At 33.3% G+C, this 20379-nt stretch overlaps 1 protein-coding gene across 1 annotated transcript in view; it reads left to right on the top strand.

Annotated features, from left to right (window-relative positions):
- COL24A1 (collagen type XXIV alpha 1 chain) overlaps window positions 1-20379 on the top strand; it is a 414236-nt gene that overhangs the window by 315662 nt on the left and 78195 nt on the right. Inside the window, exons 40-45 of the mRNA XM_027615241.2 lie at window positions 6959-7012; window positions 8880-8987; window positions 12223-12276; window positions 12533-12586; window positions 13217-13273; window positions 18226-18279. Coding sequence (XP_027471042.2) covers window positions 6959-7012; window positions 8880-8987; window positions 12223-12276; window positions 12533-12586; window positions 13217-13273; window positions 18226-18279 — 381 coding nt within the window. The remainder of the gene's footprint in view (window positions 1-6958; window positions 7013-8879; window positions 8988-12222; window positions 12277-12532; window positions 12587-13216; window positions 13274-18225; window positions 18280-20379) is intronic.

Below are 20379 nucleotides of genomic sequence, written 5' to 3'. Positions count from 1 at the left end.
GGACTACCTAGGGTTACACTGAGCGAGATGCCCGAAGATAAGAAGAAGCCAGTCATGTGAATATCTAAGAAAAAGCTTTCTAGGCAGAGGGGACATCTAATGCAAATGCCCTAAGGCAGAAAGGGCATTGATTAGATGCACTGTTAGAAAGTGGGAAATACGGCCAAGTAGCTAGAATGTAATGAGCAACTGGAAAATATGATGTCAGAGAAATAGAAAGAGCCAGATCATGTGGAGGATTATGGACCATGATAAGAGGTTTGGAGATGATTCTGATTTCAGTGGACAGCCATTTGGAAGGTTTTAAACAGGGAGATGTGTTTGATTAACATTGTTAGTGATAATGTGGGGTATTTTGAAGAAACAGACTATGAGGTTGAAAGTGGACTTAGAAGGCTACAGCCGTAGTGTAGATGAAAAGTGGTATGGTGGTCTGGAATGTAAGGGGGCAATAGAGATAGTGAATAGTGATCCAATTCAAGACATAGTTTGGAGATATAGCTGACTGGATTTGCTGTTTGGATGTTGAGAAAGAGGAAAAAATTTATAAGGAATAAATCCTGGGTTTTAGCTGGAGTAATTGAATTGGTAGTCATACTATTAAATGTAGTATGGGGCTACAAATTGGTACTTATATATGTGCAAATATGTGATTTCATTATTTTTGGTTCATCTGGGTTTCCTCACAAGCTCTAACTTACTGATTAGTGAGGAGTTGTTGGGGTCTGGGGGGAAAAGAAATTTTTATTTTTTTTATTTTTTTATTTTTTAAAGATTTTATTTATTTATTTGAGAGTAAGCAAGAGAGAGAGCATTAGTGGGGTAGGGGCAAAGGGAGAGAGAGAAGCAGACTCCCCTGCTGAGCAGGGAGCTTGATACAGGGCTCCATCCCAGGACCCCGTGGGATCATGACCTGAACCAAAGGCAGACACTTAACCAACTGAGCCACCCAGGTGCCCCGGGAGAAGAAATTTTTAAATCCAACTCAGCTGAAAGCTTAAACAATTTATTTCTATAAATTAGTAGTCTCTTTAGATAAGACTCAGACGCTTACGATGTGGTTGTCAGACTGATCAGTTCTCGACCTCCCTCTTTTACTCCTTTCCATTAAAGAGTCTGAATGTCTGCTAATGGCAAGGATGAAAAGGCGTTGGTTCTAGATACCGGTGTTACTCATAATGATAGGGACATAGAAACATTCCGTGTCAATTTGCTTACTGCCTACCCTGCTGGTCTGTGATGATGATGTCTGTAGCTAGTAGTTTTCATTTCTTTGGTTGGGGGCGCGGGTGGTGTTCCCTGTCAGCTTCCACTAATCTGCAGATCCCTCTCAGGTCTTCTGGATTCTCATTCAGTTCTAGTCCAGGAAATCTGCTCTCAGCCCTTATGGTAGAGCCCCATTTTTCTAGAGTAATGACCACCCCCGCCCCACCGCCACACACACACAAGCTCCCCAGAGCTTTCTAAGTTCCCATCTACATCATATAGGAATCAAGGAGTAGCTCAGGAAAATTTAAGAAATGTTCCTCATTTTTACTTTCCTGAGCATCCAAATTGATGTGGCCATAAACCAAGTGATATCTAAAAAGAGGTAACTTTCCTGCATCCTGAAGAGGTAGTAGGGAACAAAGGTTTCATTCTGCCAAAACTCAGAAAGAGGAAAATCTGAACATCTATGTCTCTCCCTCCCTCTTTGCCTTCCTGCATACTCCTGGAATCAAAAAACAAAACAAAACAAAACAAAACAAACAAACTTGGCTGTCTCTATATTTCCCCTTTGTCATACCCTCATTCTTCTATAATCTAGTAAAAGCCTTAGAGTTCTATTGCGGTAGATGGAAAGTGTGTCTTTTCTCTAATATAGGACAGCCCATGTGCTGGGTGCTCCAGGCTCAACTTGTGAATTTTAAAGTTGGAAACAAGGAAAACAGAAAAATTTTCTCCATACATTCAGCCCTTTGGCATATAAACCCCTCGAGGTGAATAGGGTAAAGTCTATATATTCAAAAAGGCAAAATAGAAAAGCAATTTTAATGATTTCCAAAATATTGCCCCATTACAGCAGAGATGGGGAAGACAAGGTTTAGGGGTTTGAGGAGGGAATTCAAGGCTCAGTTTGGGAAACATAAAGTTTGAGATGCCTCTTAGAAATTCAAAAAGATGTCACTAGGTAGGAAAATCAGAAGGTCACTGGTGCAGTCAGGACAGGTAACATAACTTTAGGAATCATTAGGCTATAAGGAGATAAAGAGATGCTTTAAGAATTTAGAAAATTTGGGAAGCATGCTGCAATGTAAACAAAAGTTTTAAGAAGTTGCAAGAATGGAAAACAGTTTCAGATAAAATGAGCCATTGGATTATTGGATTAGGTTATTTGAAGGTCAGTTGTCCGAAAAGAAGCAATTTCAGAGTTGTGGTAAGAACAAAAGCCCAAATGAAGACAGAATGAGAAGTAAGGAAATAGTGACAATGAGCATACACAAATCTTTCAAAATGCTTTGCTATGATGGGAAGCAAAAATGGAACTGGAAAAGTACATGAGAAATTGAATGAGTGAATAGGAAGGGAGGGAGGGACGTGAGGTCAAGGAAGGATTTTTCTCAAATGAGTGCTATCTGGCATATTTAATTGCTGTTGGAAGTGATTCATTTAAGAGAAAACAATTGATAGTGCAAGTGTAGGAGAAGGCCTTGAAAAGGACATGGGGTTTAGATGCAAGTGAGGAGCTGGCCTCAGGGAAGAAACAGGAAAACTTCTTCCTTCATCAGAGAAGGGAAACAATATGTGCGTACATAAGGAGGTGTGCTGGTACGTTCAGTGTTGGGAAGAGATGGCTCTTGCTTGACTACTGCTGGTCTCAGTGCATTATGAGGGAAGGTTATTAACTTGAAAATGAGGTGAGAATGGAAGTTTGAAGAATGTGCAAGCCATCTTGCAGAATAATAACAAATTTCTCGATTATACATGTTTGTGAGATTTAAATTTGTCACATTTTTACTTTATGCACAAATTTTTATTAATATTTAAATATATAAACACAATGATACTTAAACTGCATTACTGGTTGGCAGATAGCATTTCCACACAGTAGTGTCAGCTGACACCTGAATATTTGAGTTCAGTGCAGTTGTGGAGTGCTGATATGAGAAAAGGGTTTATGAACTCCCTCTCATACAAATATTGCAACAAAAGTCTAACATTTTTAAGGATTTTAGGTTTAAGTCACATAACTACAAATTAAAGAAAAAGTATAATCTCAATAGATGAAACAAAAAGTATTTCTAAAGATTTAAGATCCATATTGACTGTCATACGTAATGGTAAAACTTAAAAGAAATGAGCAAAGATCACCACTATTCACTATTTCTCTTCAACATTTACTCAGAGACCCAGCCAGTATAATAAAACAAGAGAAATAATCTACAGATAAATTATTAGAATTAATGAGATTTTAGCAAGATGCTAAATATAAGAATATGCAAAAATAAAGATTCCATTCTTCTTCCCCAGCAATAAGCACTTAGAAAACTTTAAAAAAATACTATTGACAATAAAATCAACAACAAAATTAAGCACCTAGGAATAAATCTAACAAGAGATTTGCAAAATTTTATTGAAAAAAATATGTTTATTAACAAAAATGGAGAGATATTTTATATTCATGGATAGGACGACTCAATATCAAAAAATTATCATCTCTCCCCTAAATTAGTCTATAAATCCAGTACAATTTTAGTCTAAATCCTCATAAGAATTTTTTATAGGACACGATTCATGAAAAGTGATTTTAAAAGGAATGTGGAAGAACAAAGGGCCAATATCAAGACAGTTTTCAAGAACAAGTTGCAAAGGGTGGGAGCACAGTGGTGTGTGGAAGAGAGGACTTGCCCTGCCTGATATCATAACTTATTATTAAAGCTAGAGTAATTTAGTCAGTGTCATACTCATTCACAGGAAGAGACCAGTGGAAATAGAAGATAACCTAGACTCAGATCTCAGCATATTTTGAAACTTGAAGTTCAATAAATTGATTATAGATTTCAGATCATTAAGGAAAGGATGAAATATTCAATAAATGGTACTGGTGCAACTGGTTATCCAAATGGAAAACAAAATAAAACAGCTCCTTCACACCAATGTGCACACACACAGAAGAATGAAATTCCAGTTGAAGACCTAACTGTGAAAATCAAAATGTTAAATATGAGAACATTTATGAGAATATTCATGAACACCTGAGAGAGAGGAGAAGGATCTCCTAAACAGTGAAAGAAATAAGAAAATATTGATGAATATGACTACGTTAAAACTGCAAACTTGTATTAATCAAAAGTTATGTTAAACAAAGTGAGAAAATAAGCTGCAGGCTGAGAGAAGAGATCTGTATTATATAGAATGAGCAAAATACAAGTATCAGGAATATGTATAAAAACTTTTAAGGGTACATACTGAATGGAGCACTGGGTATTATATGCAAACAATGAATCATGGAACACTACATCAAAAACTAATGATGTAATGTATGATGATTAACATAATATAATTTAAAAAAAAAAAACCTTTTATGTATAACTCAGTAAGAATAGCTCCGGAGAATACTGGACAGAAGATAAAAGCTAGAGATTCACATATAGATGTCAGATAACTATATGAATAGATAATCATTCCTCCTTAGTAATCAGAAATATGCAAATTGAAAACACAACAATATATCATTTTCCATAATGAGATGGATATATTTTAAGTCTGATAGTACCAAGCATTACAGAAGATTTGGAGTAATTGGACTCAAACATCGCTGTGGAAGTGTAAATTGACAAAGCTACTTCAGAGAACAATTTAACAATATCTTGTCTACTTGATGATGCATATATTTTATAACTCTGCAATTTAACTTCAGGGGCTATACCCTAAAAAACAAAACAAACAAACAAAACTGACATGGCACATAGAGGGATGCACAAGGTATTTATTGCAGCACATAATCTATAACAGAAAAAAAAACCCACACTAAAAATTCATCAGTAGGAAAATGTTTAAATAAGTTGTGATAAGAAAATGGAATCCTGTAGAATGAAAAACAAAATGAATGGATTAAAGACATTGATTAATTTCAAAAACAAAATGTGTGTTTAAAAAGTTTCAAAAGAATACATAAAGTACGCTTATTTAAAGTTTGAAAAGATGCAGAATAACCATATATTTCAAATGGAGTAAAAGTATAAAGAAATGCATGGGAATGATAAACAAATTGAGGGCAATGGTTGCACCTGAGTGAAGAGAGAGGGTAACGCGTTTGGAAAGGTATGTGTAAAGGGACTTCAAGTGTGTACATATGTATATTGCTTCTTTTTCTTCAAGTAGGTGGTGGGTACGTGGGTATTTATTGTACCTTCTAGTATCTTTTTATATGTATTTAAATATTACATAATACACCTTAAAAAGGTAACAATAGTTAGTGAGAACTAACACTAAGTTCTTCAGTATAAGTCCAGTTCTTTCTAAGCATTTCATGCATTATCTCATTTAATTTTAGTAACCTTATGAAAAGGTATTAGTTTACCTCTTTTATATAATGGGAAACTGGGACCTTTAGAAGTTAAATAATCTATTTATGGTCCTATTGCAGTAAGGTACAGAGCCAGAATATGAAAAGAGCAGTCTAACTTTTAAAAAGTTCACACTATTAACCCCTGATGAAGATTAATCTGTCTCTTTTTAAAAGTCCACATTAACCACAAAGAAATCTCGGGTTAGTGCAACTATCATTTCAACCTCTGGATGCAGCTAGAACTACAGCAATAGAACTTAACCATTTTGGCTTCTAAATTCAGTGACTTTCTGAGGCTAGAAGAGCATTTGCTCAGGAGCATAGGGTATGAGTCACTTCCTTAGGTATCTGTTTATTCGTTCAACAAATATTTATCAAGAGCCCACATAGCACAGTGGTAAACCGCAATTTATTTCTTGTCTATGTCATTTTTGCCGTTTGCCAAGCTTTGGGACACAAATTTGAGATTTCCATTTTCACTTCCAACTAATGCAAGGAGCGCTGTGATTAACTCTTAGCCATTTTAGAACTTGCATCCTCTGGCTTACTGTGGATCGCATTTAAGCCTAATTATTGTTTGACCTGCAAATTCACATGACATCTGAAATATTTTAGCCAATGTTTACTTTTAAAAAATATATATTAAAAATTTCTGTCTAAACAAAATACAGATTGAAATGAAAATATTGTTTTAAACAGTTTAATATGACTACCTCCTTTTTCTCCATGTATTTCCCTCTCTCCTTTTTTCCACAGACTAAAGAAAATCTCCTAATCTACTCCAATAAGATTTTGAGATTCTTCTTGACCATGTTTTAGATATATTTTATAATCCTATACCATCAACAAGATGTTGAACCCACAGTAGCTCATAGAACTGCTGAAACGGATGCACTGGGTTTACTTTTCTCACCGATTAAAATGGGTTACACTGAAACCAAGTAATGTTTTTCCTCTAATAAAGAACAGGTTAATTTTATCTATCTTGGCTGGTTTCTATATGTAAATTTTACTCACTAATAACAACTAGACCTCTAAATCATTGTGACGTCTTTTTAAACAATTACACAGGGGCGCCTGGGTGGCTCAGCTGGTTGAGCGTTGGACTCTAGGTTTTGGCTCAGGTCATGATCTCAGGGGAGCCCACGTGGGGCTAGTCGCTTGGTGCAGAATCTGCTTGAGATTCTCTCCCTATCCCTCTTCCCCTCTCCCGACTCGTGCACGCACTCTCTAAGATAAATAAAATCTTTAAAAATAAATAAATATTCAAACACAATATTTATTGTTGAAAAGTAACCCTCATTTTTACATAGTGTTCAATTCAGTGGTTATGGGATGTAAGTATTTAAACACTCCGTTTAGTCCTTTCCTTAACAGTTTATTTTCTTTTTTGTATTGGATGCCCAGGGACCTGCAGGAATTGTGGGCATTCCAGGACAAAGAGGTCGTCCAGGGAAAAAGGTAATTTTTTTAACATCTTTTTATGGTTGGTTTTTTTTTTTTTTACATCTTTTGTTTTTTACATCTTTTTATGGCACATCTTTCTTCTGATGTGCCCAAGCTCCATAGGATGTTGTGATGTTTTTATTTGCACTGGATATAAAGTAATAAAGTACTATAAATCGTTCTTAAAAGGCATTTTTGTATAAGTTAATATTTAACTCTACTTAGGAGTACCCATCACCTTAATTATTTAAACGCAAATTTCCTACTTTGTAGGTTGTATAAAGATCTTTGCCTTTCCTTTTTCCTACTTGCCAAAAATTCTTTAATAGACTATGGGCAGGAAAGGAGAGAAAAGGAAAACATTATGCCATTTGTGGTATTTGGTAACAACTTTAGTACAATGGTTAGGGGAAAGGAATATGACTAGCATTGTTTCTGGGTTTATTTGTACTATGTTTTTCTGGGTTTATTTGTACTATGTTTATCTAAATTGAAAAGGTTAATGATTGATTTTATTTTTCCCATATATTGGCTAAGAATCACAAATAAAGAATGTGGTTTATCTCTTTTATATTTTACTAAAAAATGATATATTTATAAAATTCTAGAATGTTATAATGAAAATTTCTCCTTTGTATGGGGTCAATAATTTATTCAAGTATTGGTGAGACAGAAATGATTTTCTTAATTCTACCACAACAGTTCTGAATATATTACTGTATTTAGAGCTTGCATACCATATCTAGTCCCCCAAAGTCTAATTTTATCATTTATCATTTCTACTAATATACACCCACTCCATCTTTGTCATAATGTAGGGACAGTATAAGTGAGAATAAAAGGTAAAGAAAAATTAATGAGGTAAATTTTAGTAGCCATTCTTTTTTTTCTTAATGTTTCAAGTTTTTATTTAAATCTAGTTAGTTAAGATAAAGTATAATATTAGTTGCAGGCGTAGAATTCAGTGATTCATCACTTGAATATTTAGTAGCTATTCTGGCCCATGAAAATAACCCCAATATTGAAGCCTCTTTTCATCATACATAATGTTATATCTAAAATCAACATTAGAAGTGGGACAGTGTAAGTCCTTACAATAACCTGCACCTCTGGGAATTATTATGAATACCAAAAACTTCCTGACTGTGATCACAGTCTAGTTTTTCTTTGTATCTACTTGAATATCAATAATAGAACAGGTTGGTTCCCACTTTCAGAAAACGAATTATAGTACTTCAAGTTGCTTCCAAGAAGCTGTATTTTGGTGATAGAGAATGATCAGTCGGCTTGATGGAAAACAGAAGGCAACTAACTAGTTTTTAAAAGGATACAAAATGATATAAAAATATTATCGATTAAAAGAAATGTTATGGATTTTTAAAGGCAGACTCCAAACAAGTGAGTGATGATTCAGAATATACAGTACCATACACTGGAAACTTTTTGCATTAAATAGATCTTTGTGGCATTGAAGCTGTTTATAGAAACAGGCTTCTCATAGGGCCTGTGTTTTCTCATGATGACAAGAAAAACATGCATGCATGCAAACATACATACATAAAAATTTCAAAATAAAAAACTTGGTTATTTTGTAATTCAGCAAGAACACCAAATCTCCCCTGCTTATTAGGGCAAAATTATTTTTTAATTGTTCTTTCTCCTAAATTACTTTTAGTTATATCTTTAAGTTAACCTAGGTGGTGATGGTTTATTATTGTCAGTGATGGTCTCCACTACTATTAAGTTGAAGCAAAGTTACTATTTACAGAATTTTGCTTACAGAATATCCTCTGATGTCATTCCAAGTATATGATATAGTTAATTCATCTAAGTAAAAACTTGTTTTTTTCTCACTTTTCTCTCTTACCAATGACATCCACAGGGTGATAAAGGACAAATAGGGCCCACAGGAGAAATTGGAAGCAGAGGTGCTCCTGGACAAATTGGGGAAAGTGGTCCTAAGGGTGCCAGAGGAACTAGAGGTGCTGTGGTTAGTATTTGATTTGTTTCCAGACCTGAGTTCACTGTGGATGGAAAAGAAATGTATCCATGTCCTTAAAGTTTCATCCCTTGATTAATTTTACAGAGAAAGCAATAGTTCCATTGAAAATAATCTACCTCCATGGGCTGTGGAGAATTGTAAGCATTCCACAGTACTTAAATGGCTTAGTGGTTTCTGGACATGGAAAAGGGAGAGGGGAAAAAAAAAAACTCAAAATGGAAATAAAATACGAAATGAAGTTTTAAAAAAATCAGATTATAACTCCTAAGTAAGAACGTTTATATTCTTTGCACTTAAAGTCAGAATTTAGTATCTGTATAAAACTACACTGTTGGGATTGGCAAATTGCTTTGAAAATTAGGTTTATTTAAAAATGAGTTTTCAAAGTTTATATTATTCTTTGCACTTAAAATCAGAATTTAATATCTGTGTAAAACTACACTGTCGGGATTGGCAAATTGCTTTGAAAATTGGATTTTTTTTTTAAAGATTTTTATTTATTTATTTAACAGAGATAGAGAGCACAAGTAGGCAGAGCCGCAGACAGAGGGAGAGGGAGAAGCAGGCTCTCCGCCAAGCAGGGAGCCCGATGCAGGGCTTGATCCCAGGACCCTGGGATCATGACCTGAGCCGAAGGCAGCCGCTTAACTGACTGAGCTGCTCAGGCGCCCCCAAAATTAGATTTATTTAAAGGTTTTATTTATAAGCTTGGACTCCACATGCTTATCTGGAGATTTTTTTTAACCAACTGTGAACAATATCTATAACATCTAATATTTAATCTTTTGCATGAACTTTTTATGATGTTGGAAGCAAGGGTCACATAATACCTCTGAACCTATAATAGCAAAATTTTATTGCTAATATATTTGGACCTGTTCAGAAAGTCCTAGCACAAGAGATGCAGAACATTTGTGATTTAGTGTTTAGTGTTTTCACTGTTTCATAAGCTTACATACACAATGCATGTATATTTCCTACTCTCCATTAAATGTCACAAATGCTAGACTTTTTACCAACGCCTGCTTGAGAGCATTGCATAATCCATCTGTTGTCTGAGGAAAGTTTGTCTCAGGCTCCTTTTACATATTCATCTTACTACTTCAGGTCTTTCTTACTTCCTTTTATTTAAATTACTAATATTTCTCTGCTTTTGGCTTATATGTTAAAGTACTTTATATAATATGATTAATTTTTAATGAACATCAGAATTAATCTGCAGTCTTGCCATCAAAGTAGGCTCCTACTTTGGATTTGTTTAAAAAGAATATTCACTTTTTAAATATTGACACATATTTAACCTTCCCAAAAGGTTTCATCAAATTCACTCTCCCACCACCAATACTTCCTATTAACTCTTTTGATGTTTTGCAATCTGATAAGTGTGTCTCATTTTCTTTCCATTTACATTTCCCTGATTGCAATTAAGTAATTTGTATTTTTTTTCTGGAAATTGCCTTTTCATGTGTACTTTACATCCTTTGTATTAGGTTGTTTTTTTCTTATTGACTTGCAATAATGCCTTATATATTTTAGATAATATATTTTGTTAAATATGTTATAAAATATATTACAAATACATTTCCCTTTCTATCATTTATCTTTTAATATTGTTTGTGATATCTTTTGCTGGACAGGAGGTTAATTATATAGCCAAATTTGTCAGTTTTTTACTTTACAATTCTAGGTTTTATTTCTTCATTAGAAATGCCTTTCCCACCTAAAGTATATGAAAACACTCTTCTATATCCTTCTAATACTTTTATAGCTTTATTTTTACCCCTAACTTATATGAAAATTATTTCTTTGCTATGAAATAAGTTGTAAAGAACTGATTTTCTCTTTTCCAAATTGATATTTAGTTGTCTCAAAATCATTTAATAGTCAATCTATTTCCCACTTTTCTGAAATACTACCCTTATCATAAACTAAACTTTCAAATATTTATTGGCTTTTTTCATTCTCTCTGTTTTCTTCTGTCACTCTGTTAGTCTGTTTTTAGGTCCAATACCACTCTACTTAAATTATTTTACTATTACAGTATTTTTTGAGATCTGTCAGGGCAAGTACTCCATAATTCATTTTTCTAAAAAGTTCAGCTCTTACTATAATTCTCTCTTCCATGTGAACTTTAAAATCAGCTCTTTAAGTTCTTTAATATTGAATCTTTCAGTAGAGAAGCACTATATGTCTTTCCATTTACTTATATCTTCTTATATACCTTTTAATAAAGTTTTGTTATTTCCTTCATTCTGTTCTTACCTCTATCTTGTTAGGTTTATTGTTAGTTTCTTATGGATTTTATGATTTATAATACAGTCCTTTTTCCCATTATATCTTCTTATTGATCCTGTGTAACATACCTATTTACTTTAATATTTTTATTTTATATCCACTTTAATGATAGGTGGTTCTCATGGGTTCTTTGGGTAAATAATCATATTTAGAATTTCTAGTTTGATATTTGGTTAAGCATATATCTACTCTATGCCTTAATTTTCTCATCTCCTGTTTAGTTTCAAACTCAAATAGGAGAGTTGATGTGGAAACTTTTTAATAGTATGAAAGATAAGACATTATTAGGATTATTATTTTTGCTCTTTTCAGTTATCTGAGTCACATTTTCAGTATTTTGGGGGCATTTATTAATGACCCCTAATTTATATAGTATCCTCATCTGCAAAATATTGATAAGAAAAGCAATAATAGGGTGATTATTGTACATAAGTTGTCAATCATTTCTATTTTAACAAGCTTGACCAGAGCTGAAACTTAGTTCATCAAAGCATCTGAAACTATCAATGCATATGTTCTCCTTGATCCCATTGTGACAATATGGAAAACTATCAGACTATATTCTAATATTCAGTGATGCACGTCTACCATAAACTTTGACAGGTGCAAACTACATTTCCCAGAACTTACTAGAAACCTATCAGATTCTAACAACTGAAAATATTTTTCTTAATATGGTTAAGAATATTCATACCAGAAATAAACTACAGAGACATGTTTTTGGTGGGACTCTTGTGGTTCAGAAGAAAAATAAGACAAAAGTTAGAGTGTTATTTTTTGTTTTCTATTTCAGACTAAGTAAAATATTATACCTCAAAAAATCTAAATTTTAAGTAATAAAAGTACTAAATAAATAAATAATAAGAGTATAAGTTTAATGGTTTGAACAGTTGTTTGTTTTCTCTCTAATATTTACTTTGTTTTTTAGGGACATTTAGGATTGATGGGACCTGATGGAGAACCAGGAATTCCAGGATATAGGGTAATCATTTCTAATTGGAAATTAAAATGCATTTACATGAAAATAGTTATATAAAGATGTCATCTCAGATATGCAAATTAAGATGAAATCTCACTGATAACAAGCTTTCTAGTATAGTTAGGCCTCACCCCCCTAGAGAATAAATCTCATTTTTCCATTCAGAATATTGCCATATCTAATAGGATGGCCTTGGTGTTATTAGGTAGAACATGCACAAATTATATGGAGACTGTCTGCTTACTTGTCCTTTTGTTAGGGCCATCAGGGTCAACCAGGACTTTCTGGGTTGCCAGGACCTAAAGGAGAAAAGGTATGTGTGTATATTGACTTTTTAATCCTAAAGTTAAATATTAAATTTTTGTGTTCTTTCTGAAAATATGCATGCAATATTTTCAAAGAATAAAAGAAACACTTTTCAACTTGGGAAGTACTGCAAATTCTAAAAGATAAATAATAAAAGACAAAAATGTAAACAAGTCATTGAGATGTCTTCAATCGGCTGTTTCAAGATATTCATGAAATAATATATGTTAAAGCACTTTGCAATCTGTAAAGCTTTGTAAAAGTAAAACTAATTACTTATTCAAAGAAATTGTGAGACTACAGATTAAATAACTGGTACATTTGTAGTAAAAATTTTTTATGGATTAAGAATAACTACAACAGTACTCCTGTTGATTTACAATATCATTGCAAACTTGAAACTCTGAGCAAATTCCTAAACTGCTTTTTATGTAATTAAAGCAGATTGACACTTCTTAGAACCTATAGGAATCACACCTGTATAAAATATCCTATGCTAAGTTTTATAGGTAAAAGTTTTCCATTTAATTAGATAAAGATAGTATATTTCATAACATATTAGACAATTATAGCCTGCATATTTCAAAGGTTATTTTATTAATTTGGTTTTGTTTATAAATCATTATCTTCATTACAGGGTTATCCAGGAGAAGATAGCACAGTACTAGGACCACCTGGGCCTCGAGGTGAACCAGTAGGTCTTTTTCTAAAATTATTTTGATGTTTCAAGATAAAATGCAATGAAGATAATAGATTGACAGCACCAATCACATCTTTTCAAGGAGTTTTGTTTTGTTAGTTTCATAACATGATTTTGTAGGCATGCACTATTTGTAGCTGTATAATCTAAATGCAAAGCCCCATCTGTGTTGGGCTCCATGTTAGGTGTGGAGCTTGCTTAAGATTCTCTCTCTCTCCCCATCTCCCTCTGCCCCCCCCCCCAAAATTTAGTAAAAACAACTATATCTACAGTAATTAGCTAAGGGATACACAAAATAAAAAATGTAAATTATGACAACAAATACACAAAATATGGGGAAGGAGAATAAAGATGTAGGACTTTTAGAATGTGCTTGAACTTAAGGAACTATCAACTTAAAATAGACTGCTATGTACATTGGGTGTTAAATATGAAACTCATGTAAACTGCAAACCAAAAACCTATGATAGATTCACAAAAAAAAAGAGTGAGAGAGAAAAGAATCCAAATATATCACTAAAAAAATCATCAAATCACAAGGGAAAAGAGCAAGAGAAGAACAGAAAAGAACTACATATACAACCAGGAAACAATTAACAAAATGGCAATAAGTACATACCTTTCAATAATTACTTTAAATGTAAGTGGGCTAAATGCTCCAATCAAAAGACATAGGGTGACTGAGTAGATAAGAAAAACAAGACCCATCTATGTGCTGCCTACAAGAGATTCACTTCATACCTAGACACACATGGATTGAAAGTGAAAGGTTGGAAAAGAAAATATTCCATTCAAATGGAAATGAAAAAAACCTGGGTAGCATACTCATATCAGATAAAATTGACATTGAAACAAAGACTGTAACAAGACATTAGGAAGGGCATTATGTAATGATAAAAGGATCAATTCAACTAGAGGATATAACAATTGTAAATATCTATGCAACCAACTTAGGAGCACCAAAATTTATAAAGCAAATATTAATAGACATAAAGGGAGAAATCAACAGTAATGCAATAAAGTAGGGCACTTACATCTATGGATGGTTCATCCAGAAAGAAAATAGTAGCCTTAAACAACACATTAGACCAGAGGGACCTAATGGATATACAGAGAACATTCAAAAACAGCAGAACACTCATTCTTCTTAAGTGCACATGGAACATTCTCTAGATTAGATCACATGTTGGGCCACAAAGCAAGTCTTAATAAATTTAAGAAGGCTGAAATCATATCAAGCATCTTTTCTGATTATAATAGTATAGAACTAGAAATAAATACCAAGAAAAAAAAACTGGAAAAAACCCCACAAGTACACGGAAGCTAATCAACATGCTACTAACCAAACAAGGGGTCAATGAAGAATTAAAGAGGAAATCAAAAAATACCTGAAGACAAATGAAAATAAAAACAGCATCTCCCAGTCTACTACAAATAGTTATATGCCAATAAATTGGACAACCTAGAAGAAATGGATAAATTCCTAAACATGTATAATCTTCCAAGACTGAATCAGGAAGGAATAGAAATTTGAACAGGCTGATTAGTGGTAATAAAAATGAATCAGTAATCAAAAAACTCCCAATAAACCAAAGTCCAGGACCAGAGGGCTTCATAGGTGAATTCTACCAAATGTTTAAAGAGGCATTAATACCTATACTTCTCAAACTACTCAAAAAATAATTAGAGGAAGGAATGCTTTCAGATTCATTCTATGAGGCTAGCATTATCCTGATACCAAAACCAGATAAAGGCAGTACAAAAAAAAAAAAAGAAAAGAAAAGAAAATCACAGGCCAATATCATAGATGAACATAGAACATACATGCAAGAACATAGATGCAAAAATCCTTGACAAAATATTAGCAAACAGAATTCAGCGATACATTAAAAGGATCATATACCATGATCAAGTAAGATTTATTCCAGGAATGCAAGGATGGTTCAATATTTCAAATCAATCAACTTGATACACACATTAACAAAATGAAGGATGGGATGCCTGGATGGCTTAGTTGGTTAAGCGTCTGCCTTTGGCTCAGGTCATGATCCCAGAGTCCTGGTATCAAGCCCCACATTGGGCTCCCTGCTCAGCGGAGAGCCTGCTTCTCCTTCTCCCTCTGCTGCTCCCAATCCTTGTGCTCTCTCTCTCTCTGTCAAATAAAATCTTTAAAAAAAACAAAAACAAAATGAAAGATAAAAATCATATGATCCTCTCAATAGATGCAGAAAAAGCATTTGACGAAATTCAACATCCACTTATGATGAAAACTCTCCATAAAAACCTCCATAAGGAAGGCCATATATGACAAACCTACAACTAACATCATACTTAATGGTGTAAGCTGAAGCTTTTCCTCTAAGATCAGGAACAATAGAAAGATGCCTACTCTCACCACTCTTATTCAGCATAGTACTAGAAATCCTAGCCATAGCAATCAGAGAAGAAAAAGATAGAAAAGGCATCCACATTGGTAAGACAGAAATAAAACTGTCAATATTTGCAGATGACATTATACTATAAATGGAAAATAAAGATTTCACCAAAAAGCTATTATAACTACTAAATTAATTGAGTAAAGTTTCAGGATACAAAATTAATATGTAGAAATGTTGCATTTCTATACAATAGTAAACTATCAGAAGGAGAAATTAAGAAAACAATCCCATTTACAATTGAATTGAAAATAATAAAATCTCTAGAAATAATTTTAACCAAGGAGGTGAAATACTTGTATTCTGAAAACTATAAGACATTGATGAAAGAACTGAAGATGACAATAAATGGAAAATATACCATGTTCATGAGTTGGAAGAATTAATATTGTTAAGATGTTCATACTATCCAAAGCAGCCTATAGATTTAATACAACTCCTAGCAAAATTCCAATAGGGTTTTTCATAGAACTAGAACAAGTGATCTTAAAACTCGTATGGAATGACAAGACCCTAAATAGCCAAAAGAATCTTGAAAAAGAAGAACAAAGCTGCAGGTATCATGCTGCCTGATTCAAACTGTACTATAAAGCTGTGGTTATCAAACACTATGGTGCTGGCACAAAAATAGACACATAGATCAATGGAACAGAATAGAGAGCTCAGAAATAAACACACACTTCTATGATCAATTGATCTATGACAAAAGAGGCAAGAATATACAGTGGGGAAAGGATAGTCTTTTCAATAAATAATGTTGGAGAAACTGGACAGCTGCATGCAAAAGAATGAAACTGGACTACTTTTTTCCCACTACATGCAAAAATAAACTCAAAATGAAGTAAAAGCCTAAATGTAAGACCAGAAATCATAAAACTTCCAAAAGAAAACAGGTGTAAACTCTTGAACATCAGTCTTAGTAATATTTTTTTGGATCTGTCTCCTCAGGCAAAGGCACCAAAACAAAAATAAACAATTGGGATTACATCAAACTAAAATGTTTTTTCAAAAAAACAAAAAGGCAAACTTCTAAATTGGAAAGTATATTTGCAAATGATATATCCAATAAGGGATTATTATCCAAAATATATAAAGAACTCCTACAACTCAACCCAAATAAAACAGTCTGATTTTTTTAAAAATGGGTAGAGGATCTGAATAGGTATTTTTCCAAAGAAGACATAGAGAAGGCCAATTGACACATGAAAAGATGCTCAACATCACTAATCAGGGAAATACAAATCAAAATCACAATGAGATTTCATCTCACAGCTGTCAGAACGACTAGTATAAAAAAACAAACAAACAAGAAATAAATGTTGGCAAGGATGTGGAAAAAATTCCAACCTTCATGAACTGTTGGTGGGAATGTAAATTGGTGTAGCCACTATTTAAAACGGTATGGAGAGTCCTCAAAAAATTAAAAATAGAAATACTGTATGATCCAGCTATTCGACATGGGTATTTATCTGAAGGAAATGAAAAACATTATTTGAAAAGTTACATGCACCCATATGTTCATTGTCGCATTACTTACAAGAGCCAAGATATGGAAACAACGTAAGTGTTTACTGATAGATGAATGCGTAAAGAAGATGTAGTATGTACACACACACACACACACACACACACACACACACACACACACACGTATTACTACTCAGCCATAAAAAGGAGTGAAATCTTGCCATTTGTGACGACGTAGGTGCACCTACAGGGCATCATGCTAAGTGAAATAAGTTAAAGAAAAAAAATACTGTATGATTTTACTTATATGTGGAGTCTAAAAAACAAAGCAAACAAAACATAAACAGACTCATAAATCACAGAACAAACTGTCAAGAGAGGACGGTGTAGGGAGATGGATGAAATAGGTGAAGGGGATTAAGAGTTACAAACTTCCAGTTATAAAATAAATAAGTCATGGGGATGTAAAGTATAGCATAGTGAGTACAGTCAATAATATTATAATAGCTACAGATGGTGACAGATGGTGACCAGACTTATTCTGGTGATCATTTCCTAATGTGTATAAATGTCGAATCACTATGTTGTATGCCTAAAACTAATATAATATTGTATGTCAACTGTACTTCAAAAAAATAAAAATAAATCAATAAAAAGATTATTAAATATAATCTTCTAATTAATGAATGATTCAGATTAAATCTCTATCATTTTAACATTAAGTAAAAATGCAAGTTATTTTGCCAACATGCCTAACATATTTTATCCATCTGAAAATTTATATTGTTTAAGTGGACTTCATTTCTTCAATATTTTTTCTTGCAGAATCATTATGAGATTCTCTTTAAATAATTCCATGCTTATGACGTTCTTGTTTTTATTGAAATTCAATCTTTTGAAATTATTTAGTGGAACTAAGCAAATTGTTATACATTTGGTTTCATATTTTTGGAAAAAAATATTCCACACTAACTGTATTATCTTCATTCACAAATACTGAGATCCAACTGTGAAACTGATTATTTTTGCACGTGGTCTCTGCAGGGCCCAGTCGGGGAACAAGGAGAGAGAGGAGAGCTTGGAGCAGAGGGCTATAAGGTAAATACAGCAAATTTCACACCTTGCTTCTACACTGAATTAGTGTTCTCTGTGATTTTTCTCAGTTTCAAATGAAAATAAGCATCACTGGGGCGCCTGGGTGGCTCAGCCGTTTAAGTGTCTGACTTTGGCTCAGGTCAGGATCTCAGTGTCAGGGGATCAAGCTCCTAGTCAGGCTCTGGCTCAGTAGAAAGTCTGCTTCCTTCCTCTCCCTCTGCCCCTCCCCTTCTCATGCTCTGTCTCTCTCTCTCTCTCTCTCTCTCTCTCTGTCTTGTTCTCTCAAATAAATAATAAAATCTTTAAAAAAAAAAAAAGAAAAGAAGCATCACTGAGTTATTAGTAATGTCGTGTGGTTTTGATCCTGGAACAAGCCTAGCTCTTTGTACTTTCTGTTCCTTCTTTCTAGAATCATGTTTGTCTTCTCCCATTGCTGCTTTTTTCTCATCATTGAGATCTCAGCTGAAATGTTACTTTCTGAAAGACTTTCCCTAACTGCCCTTTCTATCCATCACTTTATATCATATTTAATGCTATCTATATTATCTTACCTTTTTTTATACATTTGTGGGGTTTTTTTTTTGTTTATTGTCTATTTTTCCTTACCAGAAAGTAAGATCCATGAAAATAAGACTCTTGTCTGTCTTTCTCATCATTATATCCCCAATTTCTAGAACATAATGTTCCTGGTGTGTAGTAGGAATTCAATAAAGAGTTGTCAAGTGGGTGGATGAATGTCCTACTTTCAAGCCTTCTGTCAACTCTTGTCCTCTTCTATTCTTAGAAGTATTTTGAGAGACCAACTTCGTCAGCCAAAATTATATTAGACTAAGTATAGAATGTATTCTGTGTCATTTTTTTATTAGCATATTTCTGTTTAGGATGTTCAGTATTCTTGCCTCATCTCTCTTCTCTTCCTGTTTACAGTGTCAAAAGCGAAACAAAATGATCATCTGCTAATTCTCTTCCTATAGTTTCTATGTCCTTCCTTTGCTCACAGTATTCTGTGCTTACTCACAGTATTATCTACTCTTTATTTACATAAATCCTATCTATATTTTATAATTTAGTTCAAACTTCTTTTTTCCCAACTCACCCTAACAGGAATCTTTCCCTATTCTGTAGTCCTATAATATTTATTATTTCTAAAAATCATTCTACAGAAATATTTTACCATCTTCTGTTGCTGATATTTTTGCTAATTATTTTTAATGTGTAGATATTTAGCTCTCCAATTTGAATATGACTTCTGTCTTTCTTCTACAGGGTTTTGTTCTGAGCTTTGAATATAATAGTATATAATATGCATATAAACATAATTCATTTTTAATAATGAATTGATGGGTTATTTGATCCAGTATACCTCTCTCATATATAATTTCAGTAATCATATCTGAAATGAAGATTTACATAGCCAGATTGAATGAACAAGCTGGTAGGTAGATACTTATCATTAGTAAATTGATTTTCTCAAGGCCGAAATCTGAAAAATCAACTTTCACTTCCTAAAATTCTCTTTGAAGCAAATGTTGAAGGTAGCTGTAAATGTTTGTGAAGTTGTTTTGATGGTCATCTTGCATTTCTTCTATTTTTGGAGAAACATTTTTAGGATGTCATATATATATATATTCTATTTCAAATTTATATAAAAATTTGTATCTATAAGTGTTTCTTAATCCAAGGAAGCCAGTGTATTTACTTGAAATTAGGTTTTCTTTGGGTTGAGAAGCCAACCCACTGCTTCCAGAATAATTTGAGAAGCATCTAAAACTTCATTTCTGTTGTGCATAACTTCACACATTCTCAGGAAAATCAGGTTCTTGCACTATCTTCTTTTGGCCTTTACCAACTACAAAACATTTGGTAGCTAAACCAGCAAATTTACTGCCAAACAAACAGGTAACTATTTTTTGGAAGAAAAAAAGAATCTCTTCACCGGGCTAGCAGAAGAAAAACCCTGCCTGCATTATTCTGGATAGTCACACCTTATTCAGAAATCCTTCATCTGAGAACTTCTTCCTAGGCCTACTGTAGAATCTATTTCTCCTTCCTCATTCCACAAATACTCTCGGTGAAGTTTTCACTTGTGGATATTTCATGAAT

This window comes from Zalophus californianus, chromosome 4 (assembly GCF_009762305.2).
Source record: "Zalophus californianus isolate mZalCal1 chromosome 4, mZalCal1.pri.v2, whole genome shotgun sequence".
Lineage (NCBI taxonomy): Eukaryota > Metazoa > Chordata > Mammalia > Carnivora > Otariidae > Zalophus > Zalophus californianus.
Note: the sequence above shows the minus strand (reverse complement) of the source record. Positions and strands in the feature narration are given on the sequence as shown.